The 18,783-nt window shown below is 37.2% G+C and overlaps 2 protein-coding genes across 3 annotated transcripts; both read left to right on the top strand.

Moving 5' to 3' along the window:
• Positions 1-1,450: 1,450 nt before the first annotated feature.
• On the top strand, positions 1,451-5,839 carry LOC128675546 (transcription factor HES-4-B-like). Of its 2 annotated transcripts, none has more exons than XM_053755016.2 (3): positions 1,451-1,667; positions 3,611-3,751; positions 4,408-5,839. In XM_053755016.2, exons 2-3 carry the CDS (start codon positions 3,617-3,619, stop codon positions 5,455-5,457), a joined length of 1,185 nt encoding a protein of 394 aa, XP_053610991.1. In that variant the 5' UTR covers positions 1,451-1,667; positions 3,611-3,616; the 3' UTR covers positions 5,458-5,839. The 2 variants fall into 2 exon arrangements, with proteins under 2 accessions (XP_053610991.1, XP_053610990.1); XM_053755015.2 differs by lacking the exon at positions 1,451-1,667 and adding an exon at positions 1,708-3,286.
• Positions 5,840-7,301: 1,462 nt separating this feature from the next.
• LOC128675467 (uncharacterized) lies at positions 7,302-15,196 on the top strand. The gene is made up of 3 exons (XM_053754893.2): positions 7,302-7,565; positions 11,254-11,474; positions 14,163-15,196. Exons 1-3 carry the CDS (start codon positions 7,448-7,450, stop codon positions 15,069-15,071), a joined length of 1,248 nt encoding a protein of 415 aa, XP_053610868.1. The 5' UTR covers positions 7,302-7,447; the 3' UTR covers positions 15,072-15,196.
• The last annotated feature ends 3,587 nt before the right edge of the window (positions 15,197-18,783 follow it).

Below are 18,783 nucleotides of genomic sequence, written 5' to 3'. Positions count from 1 at the left end.
GACATCCCGCCCTGGGAGGATATGGAGTGGTCCTATTTTACATGAATCTACCACAGTTTTGAATTATTGTACTGTAATAATTTTTGCCTTACCTTCTTACCGGATATATAATTGCAATTATATTTTCCGGTTACTTAATACATATAATACTGAGAGACATCGTCTTAGGCCAGTGGTAAGTCCCTTCTACTGAGACTGCGTTATCAATAATTGTTTATTTTATCATTCTTTCTCACGGACCAATATAAAAAGCCTGAGAAGTGATGCGAGGATCGCTGGGTGACGTCATCTTGGTACACAGAACGTGTCAGACCGGCCCAGTGGGGTCAGGGAAATTCTTGAAACCGAATCGATTTTAAGAATCGATGTCACTGATTTAGACATTTAAAAAATTAGTAATTTACAGAAATGTAAAAAAACTTCGAGATCTTTCCTCTCAACTCTTTTGACAGAGCACTTAAAAAATTACCACAAATGAGTAAAAGTACTTAGTTTCTTAGGAGTATAAGAAAGCAATAAGCTAAAAATATTATGTATGTAGATATTTTGATTTAATTAGAATCCCGTTCTTAAAGACCTATTTTTGAAATACACTCGACATAATGAAGTATTTTAATTGTTTTTCTGATCATCTGATATCACAAGAAACTTATGGCAATAATTATAAAATGTGTCGTATTTTGCAGCAGTGGCACGACACGAGTTAATTAATGTATGTTTTAAATATACAAAAGGAATATCTTTCTTGTCAAAGACAAAACAATGGCACGGTGTGATGACATGATCGTGAGTTGTACAAATAAATTGACCAGGTTTACCTTTGTCACACTAAACATAGTTGTCTTTTATGTATTTGCATTTCAATATTTTTCCAATAAGACCACTATCCTGTTGAACTTGGTCTTCTAGTTTCAACTCTTATTTCTGTCTATCCCGTAAGGTGGACAATAAATAAACTACTGTATCTATAAAATAAATAGGTACTTGTTTGTTCTCTCTCTCTCTCTCTCTCTCTTTCTCTCGTCTTAGTTCTCCCGGTTCCCGCCATTGAGCGTCGGAGCCCAGAGACTGCTTTCTTACCTTTTCTCCTCCACTCGCACGATCTTCTTGTCAGACCATTGGTTCGCATATCGTCCTTGGCGACATCAAGCCAGCATTTCTTTCATGAGTTTAGTACTTAAGTGCTCGTAGTTGTAAAGTGAGTAGTTATCGTAGCTCGTGCCTAGTATAAAAATGTTACTATTTAATCATTTGTTTACAACTAACATGACGTCATCAATTGTCATCCGACGTAAATGCGTCATCACACAATCCTTTATGCTAATTGGAACACGCCATTCAGAAAAATATCTAAATATTGTTAGTCATCGCATAGTAATTTCTAAATAAGGTGGTGTTATTAGCTTATTAATCAGCTGTTTAACAGGAAAAAGGATTCGAATACTAAGAATTTATATTTGTAAAACATTTATTTGTATATATGGAATATCTTATTATTTATTGACGCATTCTGACGGCGGCTATGTGGATGTTTAGTCTGCTTGGAGGTGCTTCGTAAATAAAATAAATCATGTCTGGAAACTTAGGAAGTGCAGTGATAAGGAGTGTCGTTTGATTAAGGTCTGACTCAATCAACTTTAGGTGACTTTGGTGTGCAAAAAAGCCGGGTAAGTTTCCAACCCCGCCACAATCCATACTTGATAATTATTCACGGTTAAATTAACTTGATTGATTTTGATGAAATTTTAGAACGAAACATAAGCTGCTACGGGTAGAGATGCGGGCTTTTGTAGTGCTAGTATTCTATATGTTTTAAAATTTATAATATTTTTTGATCATACTTTAACAATTAGATTAATCTAGTATTAGTGGACTGATAAAATATTTAGCTCGTTTAATGCCTATGTCAAGTACGAACGAGATGTAAATAGAAATAAAATAATATTACCTACTTATTTTGTTAATTTTAAACTATTTTTAATCTTCAACCATCTCTGTCCTTTTATGGTAAACGCCTCAAGAATTAAAATCTTCAAATGGACAAAGGACACCAGAATCCGCCGAAGGCTCGCGCCAAACTACCTGGCATTGAAAAAAATGTTACCGCAACGCCCATTTAGCAAGGGTCCCATTACTTCCAAAGACCGTCCCATTTATTACTGAACTTTTTGTGTAGCCCTTTTGTCTACGTCAACATATATCTTAAAGGATACCGCCAGTAACGGCGCAAGGATATCCGAACTGACCTAACTATTATCTATAACTATATAACGGTCCTTAATTTACTTTGTTTGTGATAATAAAATGTTGTTGGCGGCTCCTTTGATTGCATTTTACAGGTATTATTCTCATAATACACATTTAGCACATTTATTTTTTCTTACGTTTCTTGTATGCCAGTGTTTTTCGAAAGTTTTAATGCTTTCTCTTTTTGCTCATGGATAAAAATAAACTAACGTTTATGCAAAATAAATGCAGCAATGCACTGGCCGTATCTGATTAGACCACGTGCTGCATGCACATTAAAATACTAGACGCATTATAAATAATAAATAACTTGTTCGCATGTCATGTAGAATTGTAGATATACACGTGTTATACTGAGACTAATTAATTTATGGTTAGATTATGTCCGTTTCGTAGAATTTATAATGTTCGTATACTTTCTACTGCAAATATTAGCTGGATACATGACACATCACTGAATTGAAGAAAATCCTATCTTTATTTTTCTTTCTCATCATTTGAACATTGAGGTTTGTATATTGAGACGCAAAAAATCGGCTTCTCAAATTATTATTTAACTATCGTAGAATTTTATATAATAGCGGCCACCCGCAATGTTGTCCACGTATTTTCACTATAAAAGCCATGTTACATACTCATGAAGTTTTATATTTGTCAAATTTGATCTAGTAATTTTTGAATTTATTAGTTACTAATAACAAAATTCCTCAAAATAAAATTATTATAATATTCCAAGTATTTATCTGTATAAGTAGTACCGACATTAATGCAATGTCATTGAACTTAGCAAAATAAATTAGAATTAGGCGTTTGAGAAAATGAAACTTCATAATTCTAAATTGTAAAGTTGATTGGTGGGCCACACGTGCGCCCTGTATGAATGGGCCGCGGGCGGGGTGCGAAGGGCCGGGGAGAGGGGCGAAGGCTTTTTTCAGGCAGTACTCCCGAGTGCGCGGACGCAGACGCGCGTCCGGAGCTTTTAAGCTCGCGTTCAAGCTTTTTCTAAGTTCTGTTTGTGATTGTTCAGTGAATTTTTGAGGTAAGTTTTGTAGAGTTGCAATAATAAATCCGTATCTATTTGTTGAGTGTATTACAATGTTAAATTATAGATTGCAATGTATATAGGTTGTATAACTTGCGATGTGCTGATGATGTTAAGTTATTGAAAATAGTTTCAGAAACATTTGTGCTCTTAGAATAATGATATATCATCTGTTTTTTAAAATTAATTTGCAAATGACTAAACTTTAGGTTCAGTACCTAGTTTATACCTAGATTAGGCAGCTATTAAACTGCCTAGGTATAAACTATATTTATAATTTTGAGTGAGTTGAATAATTTTTAAATTTTCTTTGTCACGTAGATCAATATGTCTGATCCGGCGCCGTTGTCGAAGACCGCCAAATATAAGAAGATTACAAAACCTTTGCTGGAGAGGAAGCGGCGCGCGCGCATCAACCGATGCCTGGATGAATTGAAGGACCTCATGGTCGGGGCTTTGGAGGTGAGTTTTTACTTTTTAATCCGTATATTTGATTAACTTTAGATGTTATGGTACATAATTAAGTACCTGTCCTGGAATTTACTATCCAAGAGACAGTGTATATATTGGACAATTTAGTCGTTTTAAAATTCTTCAAAAGTTAGAAGTTATCAGTAAAATTGTATTCATATTATGCACATTTGAATTTTTGTTGATCAAATCAAGAAATAAAGTTTTTGATAATCAAATAAAGAATATTTTTGACATCCAGTAATATATACCTAGTCTCCATCTATCCCTTACAAATCAGACAGAGCCAAGAGATTCGAACTCAATGGTCGACTTAGCTGTGCGTTTTTGATAATGAGTTAAATAATCTATGCTTTAAAAACTCCACAGTTTTGAGACCCGCATCTACTATGTAATTAATCTTGAAAAAGCGCGGTCTCTCATCTTTTAGTGGTCATCAGAACGCAATCCATCATCCTTTCACACGACATTTATTTATATCTCGACCGGTCGTCCTTCTGTTTAAAGCCCACGCCACCCAACTGGTATACAAGTACATCAACAAACCGTAGATATCTATCCTTGTCCACTTACAGTTATATTAATTCCAAGCGTGAGAATGGCTCCGTACACCTGCGCAAACGCTTATTTTTTATTTTTGTTCACAGATCGATGACGACAACTTGAGCAAGTTGGAAAAGGCAGATATCCTTGAATTAACCGTTAACCACCTTACTAAGTTGCATAGCCCTAAGGATCCAGTTATAGAAGCGAAGAAATTTCAAGCCGGCTTCGGACAATGTGCGGCGGAAGCCTGCCGCTTCATCATGTCGGTGCCGGATTTGGACTCGAAAGTCAGCCAAAACTTGATCAGCCACTTGTCGAGACTCATTACCGCGCAACCTTTAACTATACAAGTACCGGACAGGCCGCCGTTTTCCCCGCCGACGTCGCCCGTCTCCGCGGTCTCCGACCGGCAACACTACTACAGCGACCACGAGAGGTCGTCGTCAGATGCGGAAGACTCCGTTTACTCAGGCGAAGGGAATCCTAAACAATGGGGATATCAACGCTCTAATCCACCGATGTTGCATAAAGCATCCACGCCGATGGCAGGGCTTCTCACCACCGTTGACAAAATCCCAACTCATCATCACGTCCCTGAACAAATTCAAGTCAATGGAAATAGAAACGCGCCATACTTCAATAGGGTCCCAGCTGAAGCTAAGGATGTGATTCTCCAAAAGATCAGACAGCACATCATGGACAAACGGGGCAACGATTACAACGCCGATAACAATTCAGGTTCCGATGAAGCCGAAACTAAATATTATAGACATGATGTTTACCGAAGCGAAGCCAATCAGTATTCACCGGCAAACGTTCCTAGCAACGACACTTTAGATCTTAGGAAATATAGGTCACCGGCGAAGTCTTCCGAGACGGCGCTCTCGCCCAAAAACAGTGCATACGTCGCGAATCAATTAGATGCGACTCCTTTGGAGAACAAAACTGAAGCGACGCCCAATCTTCCGGAACAATGCGAATTACCGATGGATTACAGCAACTTGCCGCCTAAAAAGAAAAGGAAATTGATCGAGTACCAAGAGTACAAAAAACAAGAGGAGGCGAGGCGACAACTGGAGGCTTTTTATGCTGAGCAAAAACAGCGCGCGGGACCGCCGGCGGACGACGACGCTAAGTGGCGGCCTTGGTGATCTACCGGCGCCGGCGTCGGAGCTGCGCTCTTTGTGATATTCATAGTCTCTTCCACGACAAAGCTTTAATTTGTTATAATTAACTTATATGTAACTGTGTTTCTATTTGCCTTATTATATAAGTTTTATACATGTTAGTATTCATAGTCGTCTTTTTGTAGTTTGCTGCTACAAAAATAACTATTAGTAATTAAAATTTATTTATGTGCCATTTGTTTGATCTCGATGTCTTCCTTTTTGAATATTCAAATATTGGTTATTACGTAAATGCTTATTCCACACACATGGAAAAAAGCTAAATGTATTGCAAAACAAACCAGTTATATGATATGACGTATTTTAATACATATAAAAATGTTAAATGTAAATTAATGGAAATAAAGAATTTAAATATTAAATAAAATGTATTATTTCATTGTATCGGTTATCCCAACTAATATTATAAATGCGAAAGTGAGACGTCTTCACGCTTTATGTACTCGTACGTATGAAATTTCTCTTAAATATAGTTATGAGTACGTGAAGCACATAGGATACTTTTCATTTCGGAAAACAATTCATTTTCCGTGAAAATTTCACGAGGGCGAAGCCGCGGACAAAAGCTAGTTGTACTATAGTTACGTATAACGTACTTAAACAACACTATAAAAGTTCATGACTTTTTCAAATACAGTTTATATGTACAATTTAATATTTTTTTATTTTATAAGTGACCAATCAAAAGAGCTGAAGTAGGTACATAGGATGTTAGTACCTACCTAATTGTCTAAACGAAAGGTCTCAACGAGTCTTATTTTTTGGCCCCAAGCTCTAAAACATGAATGAGGAAAACAATTTTTGTAGGTAGTAGGTACGTAACTACGTACCTTGTCAATTCAGTAGATTAATTAACTACGTCATAATAAGTTTAATCCCGGCTCCACACTGTCTTCGAACAGTTTGCCAAAACTTTTGTGGATTCGCTATACTTTGCAGATCTTTCAATGCGGTAAATAAAAGCAATTATACCAACTGCGCAATGTTCACTCATTCGTGTCGGCATGTGTTCAGCGGCAGTGTGGAGCTGGCATAGATAATAATTACTAAGTACTAATTAATAAGTATAAAATAATATACCAAACATTTTTTTAAAGGCTACCGAACAAGATTTTAAACGCGTTAGTATTTTTTTAAAGTACTTTGGGTACTATATCTATGTATTTACAAAATAATACGCTTGGACAAGATAATTTTTAATTTCATTTAACACCACTCGTGACATCTACTGAAAATAAAACAATTTAATTATTATTAATGACTGACATCTTTTGGTTACATAGGGTACTAAAAAGCATAGGTAAAAAGGTCACATTTAATTTTAATCTATGTTACTACAGTTTATTTACAGATGGCGCTATTTTAAAATTATAAACTTCGACAAATTGATATTAGATGGCTATATAAAAAGCATCGTAATTATTATTTACTACTCGACACTAGATGGCAAGGAAATATAAATAAAAAACCTTTTTCATTGTTCTATTTAATTAATGAAAAATGTGCATCTATATTTATGCACTTGAATTTAAAAAAGTCTTTCATTGATGATATCGATAAATTGTTTAAAAAAATTATCAACACATCTACTCGTCCAAAGATGGCGCTATATTCGTTCATTGTAATCCACCTCTATATTTACTATACTATCGTAGTAGTTGGTGGGGTGCAATGCAAATCATCACTTCACCCATTCATTCATCGACGCGCCGGCCGGCCGGCCAGTCGTATTCGAAGATTTATACAAATGCGCGACGCGTATGTAAGACGAACTATTTCGAAATTTGAAAAAAAAAATAACAAGTTTGTTTTTTGTTTGACGTTTTGTTTGTGACATTTGATTTGTTATTAAAAACTGATTCCTTGGAGTATTTTGAGTGTCTACTATTTATTTTGGTTTCTCTAGTGATGTTGACTGGTGTAGTGTTTGTTTGTATGATGTTGTGGTGAGGCGATGCTTGTGGGAGAGCAGTCCCCGGCGCCGCGTGTGGTGGCCGGACTAAGGAAACTTCGACCAGAATTGACTCCAGGACCTGTGCCAACGCCCACAGATCCCAATATAAGGATATCAGGTCAGTTTATTGCATAGATAACAGCTGCGAGGAGACAGCTGTGTCTGTTCTGTTCTCGAAGCGGTCCAATATCATATATGAATCAGGTATCTCCTGTACTCTGATGTTCCTTTCCTGCTATTAGTGTTAAAATGTAAATAAATACCTAATTCGGTTTGATTTGATCAGTCTGAAACGATAATGGTCTGAATGTATTGTTATTTTATTATATTATTAAGATAACTAAGTAGCTGTATTGAAAGATCCTGACTACTCAGAATAATTATGACTCTCAATTTAGAAAATGAAACAAACATGTGTAATGTGGGTGGAATTAGAATCCGCCCTCACATCAGACATTTACTACTGTGCCTATTTTCAGACACCATCTATAACATCATTTGGAGAAATAAGTTATGGACTTAGTAAAATACTACATTCTATATAGTATAGAATGTAGTATTTTAGGTACTAGAAGGTACCTAGATAAGTAGGAAAGTGCCTAAAATAAATGACTAGGAGGGACTTCTGAGTAAGTTACCTACCTAAGTAGAAAACCAAAGAAACACCATAGGCCTACTCGTATCACACACTAAATGGCGGGAAAATTCGGAAAAAGTTTTGTACTAATTTCCTCCAAACTTGGAGCTAGGTACTTTCTCGATATAGGTTTAGACTTTTTGCAAAAAAAACAAATATTAAAACGCATAAAAATAAACATGAAATGAAACACAGGCAAAGCTGATTACGATTCTATTATAAAATTATAAATTGATGTTTTTGCCTTCTTTTGACCGCTGTGAGACAGGTGCATCTCAAATGTCAGTAGGTAGGTAGGTACCTAGGTAGTCTGTCGTCTGTCGTTGATGTCCCTATGGTACTCTAACCTACCTACCTATATCATTTTTTTATAAAGGCTAGTACCTATTATACCTATTTAATAAAGTCGCTATGGGATAGGGACCTCCCAGTGGTGCAAGAACTTTTTTGAGTAGATTTATTGGGACCACTGGTTGGAGCGGACCGAGTGGATGAACGTATTTTTACTTTTAATGTATTTTTACAAATTTACTCTAACCTATAAGATGCACATGATAGGTAGGTAGCTTTTTTTCCATGATAAGCAATTATCATGTTTACTAAGTAAAGAAAAACTGATAATTAATTAAGTTTAGTTTATTAGTTATAATAAAAATAGCACGTTACAGACAGAGCAGCGCGGGAAGAGAGACGCAGAAGGCGGGAAAAAAAACACGACTTGACGTTTATCTATTGTCACAATAGGGTGCGTTCTATATTTCAACATCCTCCCATAGACGCACGGAGACCCATCTTCAGACTGCAATGTTGTAGCTTAGGCTGCGGTGTACCCTTTGTCAACACATCAGCTACCATGTCACCAGTGCTCACATACTGAATGACGATCCTCCCAGACTGCACCTAGTCTCTAACGAAGTGATGACGGATGTCAATATGTTTACTGCGGTGCCTGAAACTAATAGATTCTGTGAGTTTGATTGCACTTTGATTGTCACAGAAAAGCTTGACAGGTAGAGAAGCCAGCTGTGGCCAAAACTCTTCTTGCATTTGCTTAAGCCACATTGCCTCTTGAGTACAACTTGAGAGAGACATATACTCTGCTTCCGTTGTGGATAGTGCAACTGTTTGCTGTCGGCGTGAGTTCCACGAAATTGCACCACCCTGATTAAGATTAGGTAAATACCCACCACTAAGATTAGGTAAATACGCTAAGTACCTACCTAATAGGTATTAGGATATAGGTAGGTATACGATCTAGCCTTATAGCATGCTAATGAGTCATTTTAAATTGACCTAGTTTTATTTTGTTCGTAGGTAATCTAAGAATGTGTTAATCGGCTTTTCTTACTATCTCTGTTAAGGAGAAGACACTGTTTACGATACTGTAATACCTATATCACTATCACTATTGTAGGTATCTATAGGGTAGCATTAGTATGTCAGAAAAATAAGGTAAAAGTAAAAATGTACTATAATTATGTAACATCTACCTATTTTCCACATTTAACATATATATACCACGGTCACTGATGACTTGTGCCACATCATCACACATAAAAACACTGCAAAAAAAAAGTACAGAAAAACATGTCCAATTGCCCTGTCCACTTTTTGTCGAACAGCAATCTACAAAAACTATTTCGACTCAGGCATAGTTAATATGCGTAGTCTCACGATATGCCAATTTGTCGTAATATGATATTCACATAAAAACAAAACCTTCAAGGTACGACATTGTCTTTAGAAACCCCTTGCAATAATTAACTAAGTAACCATAGGACTTACATGTCATATAGCTGAAAATAACAAATCTGGTTAGTTATCTTTTATTTTAGTTAACAATTTAGGGGCCCAGAATCTGGGCACGTCCTGATCCGGTACTTCATGTTTTGGCCATTAAAAAACCCGTGAATTGATAAAGGTCATTAAATAGACAGGTCAACATGTCAAGTCTCATGGAAACAAGTAAGTAGGTTGTAGGTACCTTGTACCTTTCATAATTAGGTAGGTACTGTCCGGAGTCTACACTCGAATAGGGTTACGATATATATTCCTAAGTACCTATATTAACTGCAATTGTAAATAAAACAAATTAGGATTATTGTATCTTACGATAAATTAAATGTTGTCAACAGAACAAAACACATTCAGTTATCCGTGTGTTAATTTCAGTCATGCGATAAGCGTGGTTTCAGTTAAGTTTCAGCCAACCAGATAAATTCGTTGTGGGCGTGAGGCGTGATTCATTCCCAGTTAATGCTAGATAAAGTCAGTTAGTGCTAGTTTAATGTCTATCGATTAATTCATTTGGAACTTACTAAATTCATAAAATGGAAATTATACCTCGTATGATGGTTTTACGTTTAACGAATTACTTTCAATTCTTTTGTAAAAATATGTAAGAATTTTCTTGTTCAATTGTAAAAGTAATATCTAGGTACTTATTACAAAGATACTTCGGTGTTTTATGAAATCTACAATGATAAAGGGTTTGATCTATGATAAGGAACGAATGATAAAATTGAAATACATTTGTAACTTTTATAGACTAATTATCAGATCAATGATAAGGTGAATTGCAAAAACTAGCAACCTATAAATAGCCTCTTGAACCGAAACTACTGGGCTAGTAGGTTCCTTGGGGAGGGTAAGAGGATTTCCCTGTATTGGAAACAAAAAAAACACAAATGGGAACCGTATCCACGAAAAATAACTTTACGCGCGAATGAAGTCGCGTGGAAAAGCTTGTGTTTGTGATATTCAACACATTTTACATTCTATTTGGTAGTTTATTAGAAATTAACTTTCAATTCCCTTATTGGGATTTTACAATCTAGCAGCTATCATACTTGTTTATCATCACTCGAACCTCGAAAGTGCCAGCTTTTCGCCAATAATCGAATTGATTCAATAACATCATAACAAATTGATGTTATTGAATCGACTGTCCATAATTTTATAGACACTTTAGCCTTCGTTGTTTTACTAGCTGCGTTCCGAGACTTCACTTGGAAATATCGAGATAACTAATACTCGACGTCATTGGGTAGACACCTCATTGGATATACAGAACTGTTGCAAAACTCGAACGCTAGCAATATGGCGGGCTTATTAGTCGAATTTTGACTAAATAAATAGTTTCTTAACAACCGGAAAATTTGATCAACAGGCGTTCTACGACAGTATTACAATGAGGACACCGAGTCTTGGGCCTGGGTGCGAGCGGCTGTCCAGCAGGGCTGCCTGCTCGCCTGGCGCGACGGTACGTTGCCCAGAAGGCCGGCAGCAAGACTCCCGCTGCGAGACCTGCATCTGCGCATCGCTCCCACCCTCCCCAATGCCTTTCAGTTGTCACGGTTGCGCGACGACTCGTCTGTTGCCACATTTCAGGTAATTTTTATTTTAATACTTCATGTTTTATATTAAGGCGAAATTTCTAAAAAATAAACTAAATTTCATAAAAAAATAAATTAAATTTCGAGTCAGGAAATCGGTCCCAATATTAAGAAAATACAGGAATGCTAGAAGAATCTTATAACGTTCCATTTTCATCTATTTTATCATGGCGCCCGTGGGACGGAAGTAACACAAACATTACATACTCAGATTTTTATACTATTTTAACATGTAAACAAATACAGAATGTAATGTACAATACAAAGCATATCAAGCTAATAAAAATAATTGCAAATGTGCTTTATTGGCATTGGGCGCCGTGGCATAGAGTGCCATGCGAGGTAACTTGAGTTACGGTTGACTGTACATAATGTGACTGTGCGACTGAATGGTGTTTGTTTATTTATTGACTAGGAAACCCATAAAAAATCGTCTACTTGGAACATACAGTTCTTATGTGTTCTTAATTTGATCGGAAAGCGTCTGATCTTCAACTTTTGAAGGCAAAATCTTAGCTAATGCGCAGACGTGAATAGGCTATGCAATCAATCAACACGCGGCAACTTTTGATACATTTCGTAATTGCCTTGCTGCTATTTACAAGGAAAACATTATGACTATAACCGCAAAATGTCATTCGCAATTCAAAGGCGGCAAAACAACTCATGCCCTTCAATAGGTAATTTGATTGTCAAGTTAGGTATGTAGTTATGTATCAAGTTATTAAATATTACGGCTAAACACCGAAGTGCACACCTTGTTTTAGCCGGCTAGACCTAGGTGCAGCCGGTCTCATTTCGTTAGACCTAAGTGTAACCTAAGTGTAGTGTAATTTCTGCTAGATTTACAATGATATATACTACCATTCGTGTCAAGTCTAATAAAATGATGCACTCTTAAATCTAGATACATTTAACCGACTGCACATAGTCTAGTCGGTATGATAAAGGCTAAAACTAGGTCTAGCTTATGATAAGAACGATACCTATTATAGGTAAGTATCGAAGACCGGCTGCACCTAGTTATAGCCGGCTGAACCTAGGTGTAGCCACACTTTTGGATTTAGCCGCAACCTGCACATTAATAACAGCGGAACAATTATAAGCAATAACCATGAGAGAAATCACTTTCGTTTCCTCAGTGAAAAGTGATTTCACGTCGTCCGGGAAGCATTTACGGGCGTCGATGATGTGTAACAGTATGTTCTTTTGTCAATCCGTTTCCAATTCTGTTCCGGCCCGTGGCCACGCGAGGAAACGACGTGAGACATCACTCTTTGCAAACATTGTTGTTTCCATGTTTCGTTTCACTTTGTTTTGTTTACTACTGTTGTTTCTTGGCGAATCTTTCTAGAAAATGTACATATTTTCTATAAAACTGTATTATATCTTATGTTTTTATCGAAAGTTTTATCGAAACGATAAAAATAATTTGAGAAGAGTTCCTGTCATATGGTTTTCTGCCCGCTATATTCATAGTCCTCTTTAGCAGGTTACTTACTGCGCCTCCGAATCAAATTCTGTTACATCTATTAAAAAATAGTTTTTTCCCTACCAAGCATCTTTTCATGTAGTGATTGTATTACTGTCGCAGACTCATTACACAAGCTAGCCATGACCACGTGTGCGCATACAATGTGTCAGCGCGGTCACGTACCACGTCATTGTCTACCACCACAATGCTAACATAAACTATCAACAGCTCATCAGATTATGCCACCTTAACATTGAATAGATATAAATCGATAGTTTTTACGTGTAATATGTTAACATTATGTAAACATAACGTGCTTACAAAATTTGAAGTTGCAATTTCTTTTATATTTGCTAGATTGAGTATCTAATATCAAAAAACTTTAATAAGTAGAGACGGGATAGTAGCAGTAGATAGATATTAATAACTGAAAAAAATATAGGAAATTATTTTATTTGTTTAGAAACTACCATTTATTTTACATATTCACAATCTCGTGGTTCAATAAATGTGAAAACGAAATACCCATACTCGCTCGCTTGAAAGTGGATCGCTTGCAGATGTAATGACAAGTTGCGACAACTTATTTGAAAGTTATAAGAAGTGCATCATGTACTCTCTAGTAGTAAACAAACAATACTTAGCTGACATGACTGCGCCATCAACTTCAAAATGGGTAAACGCTAATAACGCCACGTTTAGCTGCTAAACTATTGAGTAAATCCTTCGCGTAAAATATTGCATTCCCTTACCAATACCGTGTGCTTTATCTTAGGGCACTTGGGCAACGTCTTGCAAGACGCTCGCCCCTTCGACCCACCTTTCTCACGATTCGATCGTTTTAATAGACCATACTGAGCTCAACACCCGTAAATCATCGCCTTTTGTGCAAAGCGACCTTTTGATGGGACTATTAACATAAAGAAGGGATAGATCTTGAAGGTGTTGACACTTCAAAGAAACAAGTTCTGAAGAAAGACATGTGATCCTTGAGCATTTATGCTTTGTCTCGTCTATGAAGGTCTTAAGATCGGATGTTTTATTGTCATTACTATAAAAGTTTAAAAAACGCGCGAGGTTAGCGTTTCCGTTAAAATTACTCTTATTCAAATTAACAGTCGTGTAATTCAATTTTCTATTATAAAGCCCTAGTTACCTAAAGTGCGCCCTTGCATTTTTTATATAAATTCAAGGTTTTCGTTGTTACAGACTTGCAATGCGGCGGAATATGCCAAATGGGTGCGCGCACTGTGTGTCGAGATTCTCGGCCAGACACCGTTACCACAGGTCCGGTTCCTGGACGTGCTGCCGGCGGCGGACACCACTCGCAAACCAAAGAACGAGGCTCCCCAGCAGGAGACTCCAGCATGTCCGCCCAGGGCGCCACCGAGGGCTCGCCGGAGGTTGTTGACTTCCCCTGAAACACAGTTGCCTCGGAGAGACCATTCGCCTGCCGCCACGGACGAGGGCATCGTCGTCGAGGACGACGACTACGACTCATCGTCCGATCGCAGCCTTGACCTAACCTTCTCCCTTGACGCCTTGAAGACCACGGACGTGGTCGATGCTCCGCCGCCCGTACGAAAAGCGGAGGTCATCAAATGCGACAACTGCAGCAAATTGACCGCACAACATCACACGCTGCCGCGCGCTCGATCCACAGATTCAGAGCAAGGTCGTCACCGTTATCTAAAACGTTGGGAGGGGACGGCGGGAGCCGCGGAGCGCGGCCGGTTCGCGATGGAGGCAGCCCGGCGCAAAACGGCTTCACTAGAAAGCAGGGCGAGATCTTGCTCGCCCAATGCCCACGAAGCCGTAGCTAAGTATGTGCCAGTGAGGGAGAGAAGGGCACTGTTCGAGTCGTTGTCTAAAACTGGAAGTGGCCTGGCGCGAAGCACAGAGCAGCTGACGAGACCTATAGTAGTTCCGGAGACGACGCCGCGGCGCGCTGCATCGCTTCATGACTTACAGGCGCCGCCGACGCGGTCGGTGAGCGACCTGCGGCAGTTCTTCGAGGCGGTGGCGCGCGGCGTGGGGGGCTGCAGCGCGGGCCTGCAGCGCCACAGTGCGCCGCCCAACACTGCGCCGCGGGCCTTCGCCTCCCTCACCTGCGCTTGAAATGTACATATTGTAGATAAGGCGTTAACCGCCGGCTATCTCACTAAGTCGTTTATTTTAAGACTGTTAAAAGTATTGTTATAGAAGTACCTAATATAAATAAAATGACGTATTATCTATTACAACAGTATTTTTATTACAATCCTATTTAAAGCACCGTTAAAGTTGCATACCAACATCAGACGAGAGTAGATTACTAGATTGTGCAATTCTAATTGAGGCAATTTTCTTGTCGATTGACCTCTATTTCATTGTTTTGTTTCTCGATGCGTATCGTATGTGAGTAAATAAAATTGGAACAAATTTTTATGAGCCTCGTTTGCCGGCTAGTTTCGTCACCGTGGTACGTTAAACAAAACAATTGATAGTAAATATGCAGTGAAATGTCAGCGCGTACGCGCAGAGGTCGCGGGCCTCCGCTTGTCCTCCGTGTAGTTTTGTAATATACATTCTCTTGAAAAAACCTTAAATTGATGATTGTCGGGATTTCGGGAGGATTGTCGGGAATAATAGTAATAACATTCTATTAACTTTTTGTATCATAACATGGATTGATTGGGTGGGTCTACTGATACGTAATACACATCTAGGTACTTAAACCCAAACATGTAAATAAGGATATAGTTACTTTAAAAAAAGTTATTTCATGGTCATACTACGCAAAGACGTCTTCTAGTCGAATCTTCAATATCAATTCTGATAAATATTAAGAAAAGAAACGTAAGTACACATTACAAACAGTAGGTAGTATAGAACTTTCCGTTCACAAGACTGAGAAGGATGGAGAGGCCTATTCCCAACAGTGAGAAAAAGGAGACTGTCAATGATAATGATGAACCACTAAAACAATAACTTCAGTAAATTAAAGTGTGCCTCGCCTAGTTATGGAGTAGAACTGCACAGTTGGTAAAATAATTTTTTTCAATCATGATTGAAATAAATTCTGTTAAAATTGGAATGAGTAAGAAAAATATGACATTGAAGAAAACCAAATCAAAGTCCTACAACTATGACGTCTATGACCCGTAGAAGCTATTGTTTGATACTTGCCATTGTCTCTGCCAGGAACATTAGCGGATAAGATAGAAAGGCTGTTGAAATATCTTCCGTCTACAACATAAATCTTTAACTTATTACGATAATGAATGCAGTGACTAACTACAGTAACACAATAATCACGATAATTAACTCAGTGTTTGCTATTGATCGGCACAGTTTACATTTAATTATTTCAGAAGCGATGTCAGTACACAAAACGTCTTTCTTTTTTGAAAGTCCATGGATTACCACGTGGTTGTGGCTGCACTCCAAGAAAAATATAAATATTCTATACAAGACACCCGCGATGTTGTAGGCGTCCATTAATCTGTGGTGACCACTTACCATAATCCTGTTTGCCTGTTTGGTAGTATGAAAAAGAAGACCCTGAAAGTAGATTCAAAGAAACATTGCAATATTAAATCACGTAACACAATCTTGTATCAACTCAGAAAAAAATCCTTAACAGAAACTAACCACAACAAGTAAGAAGCATGAACCGTGAGCACCCGTAGTTCATGGATCTAATAAAGCATCACATAAAAAACAATCACCCGTCTCTTTCACACATAAGGACATGCATGCATTTAATACTACCAAATTAGCAGCTGGAATGCAGCATGTCGAATGGTGGCTGCAACCTCACAACTAGTAATTCAATCTGACAAAAAACTTACAATAGAAAAAAGATATAAAGGATCCCGAGGGATGATACAGGTAGCGGGGATATCAAAGATTTCGGACAGTCGATAGAAAGTTAACGGATATTAAAAATTATCATTATGGGTTTGTACGTTGTAAAAACTTTTGATGCAAAATCGTACTTAAAAGTACAAAGTTTTTATTTGTCACGATTTTAAAGAATACCTATGTCATTTTCGAATTTAAAATCTCTTCTATTTAGTAATTTGTTATTAATATGTTTGCCCTCTCGGGATCCAATAACCACAATGACAGAAAGACCGAAATTTGTATGTAAGTAAAACATAAAAAGGAACTGAATGCATAAATGCATTCAGTTTTACGGTAATTAGTAGTAGGGTAGCAGATAAGATAATCTTATCTTGTAACCTCTATCAAAGATTTCGGACCTGACTATCATCAAAAAATAAAAAATAACAATGAATAATGTGCCTAAATAATATTTTATCAGTTTCACAACAAATGATTTCGGATTTCACTAGTATTCCAAATAGAATACAACTTGACCGCTCATTTCTAGTTAATAGAAAAAAATACAAACAAATTTGTTTTGCACATAAAAAGTCATCTAATACTTACATTATTACGAAAATCAAAACAAACACTAGCGACTTCTGTTTTGCAATGCGTTTATTTTAGGTCTACATTAACCTCTACAGCTAACTAGCGTGTCGTGAGCCAATTTTTGCGACCATCACACTTGTAATCAGATGTACATATACGTACATCTGATTACAAGTGTACATATATGTGATACATATATATAGATGTAGGTAGGCAGCTACATTGCTTCCGAATTTGAAACTTTGTGAACGAACATCTTTATAATATGATCCAGATTATTTCAAACTGCCCTATTTTCTAATTTTTAAGGTGCCTTAAAAAGTGAAAATGAAACCTAAATTGGATACCCTTCCTCCATCTATCTGACTTTCCTGTCAGACCCTTTTTCGGTTTCTTGAATGGAATACGTAGAGGTATAAAATTGGAACGACGTACTGCATGTTTTTGGTACATATGAACGATTCTTATGTCAATTTTACCAGGTCAAGAAAAACTGAGATCTATATTTACATTTTACATAGTGGAAAATGTTACACAAAGCAAAGCCTAGACAGTCCACTATGAAAAGGCTTCAGCGCGCTTCAGAAGTCACGTTCAAGGTTGACATTCACTTAGCAATCATTGAACATAAAGGTTTTTAATGTTTTCATCATAAAAATACATAATATATACATAATACATCGGAGATCCCGGGTGCGTTTTTTGCATCCGATTAGGTGAAGATGGAAAATGGTAGTTTTTGATTAACCTAGGTCTTGGATGTTTATCTATAAGTATAGTTTGATAAGTTGTAAGTATAGTATCTTCGAGTACCTATCCCATAATACGAACTTACTCAAATGCTAACTTAATCCATGCATACGTGTTATTCTAATTGCAAACTTCCACGATGGTATCATCGTCTAGTATCAAGTCTACAACTGAGCAATATCAGCTTATTTGACAAGTGTGTCAGAACTTACACTTATGAAATGCTTTCAAAGTTGTGATTTGTAAGTAGTATCACAGAATAAACTATTAGAAACGAACAAAAAATAAAAGACAGACAGGTGCAAGGTCACTACAATAAGGTTAGTTACGTCGTGATCGATTGAATTGATCGGCGGTGAACGTCGTGCTATATACCATGACATGCAGTTTCTCAATTATACCCCTTAATGCTTAAAGATAAAGTTAAAAATGGCCTGGTGTTTGTTGTCCAAATGTCAGCTGTTAAATCCACGAAATATAAAGTCCATGAACCCTAGTGTTTAGAAGGGTGTTTGGCTTCCTACAATGTTGGTAAGTACTGAATGTACGACTTAATGCAAGTCTTTAATGTACAGAAATGTTACCGAAATTAGTACATACTAATAAAAGGCAGCAATTAGATAATACTATTTTTTTTCTAAAGTTTTGATTGATAAAA

This window comes from Plodia interpunctella, chromosome 14 (assembly GCF_027563975.2).
Source record: "Plodia interpunctella isolate USDA-ARS_2022_Savannah chromosome 14, ilPloInte3.2, whole genome shotgun sequence".
Taxonomy (NCBI): Eukaryota; Metazoa; Arthropoda; class Insecta; order Lepidoptera; family Pyralidae; genus Plodia; species Plodia interpunctella.
This window is presented reverse-complemented; position numbering and strand designations above follow the sequence as displayed.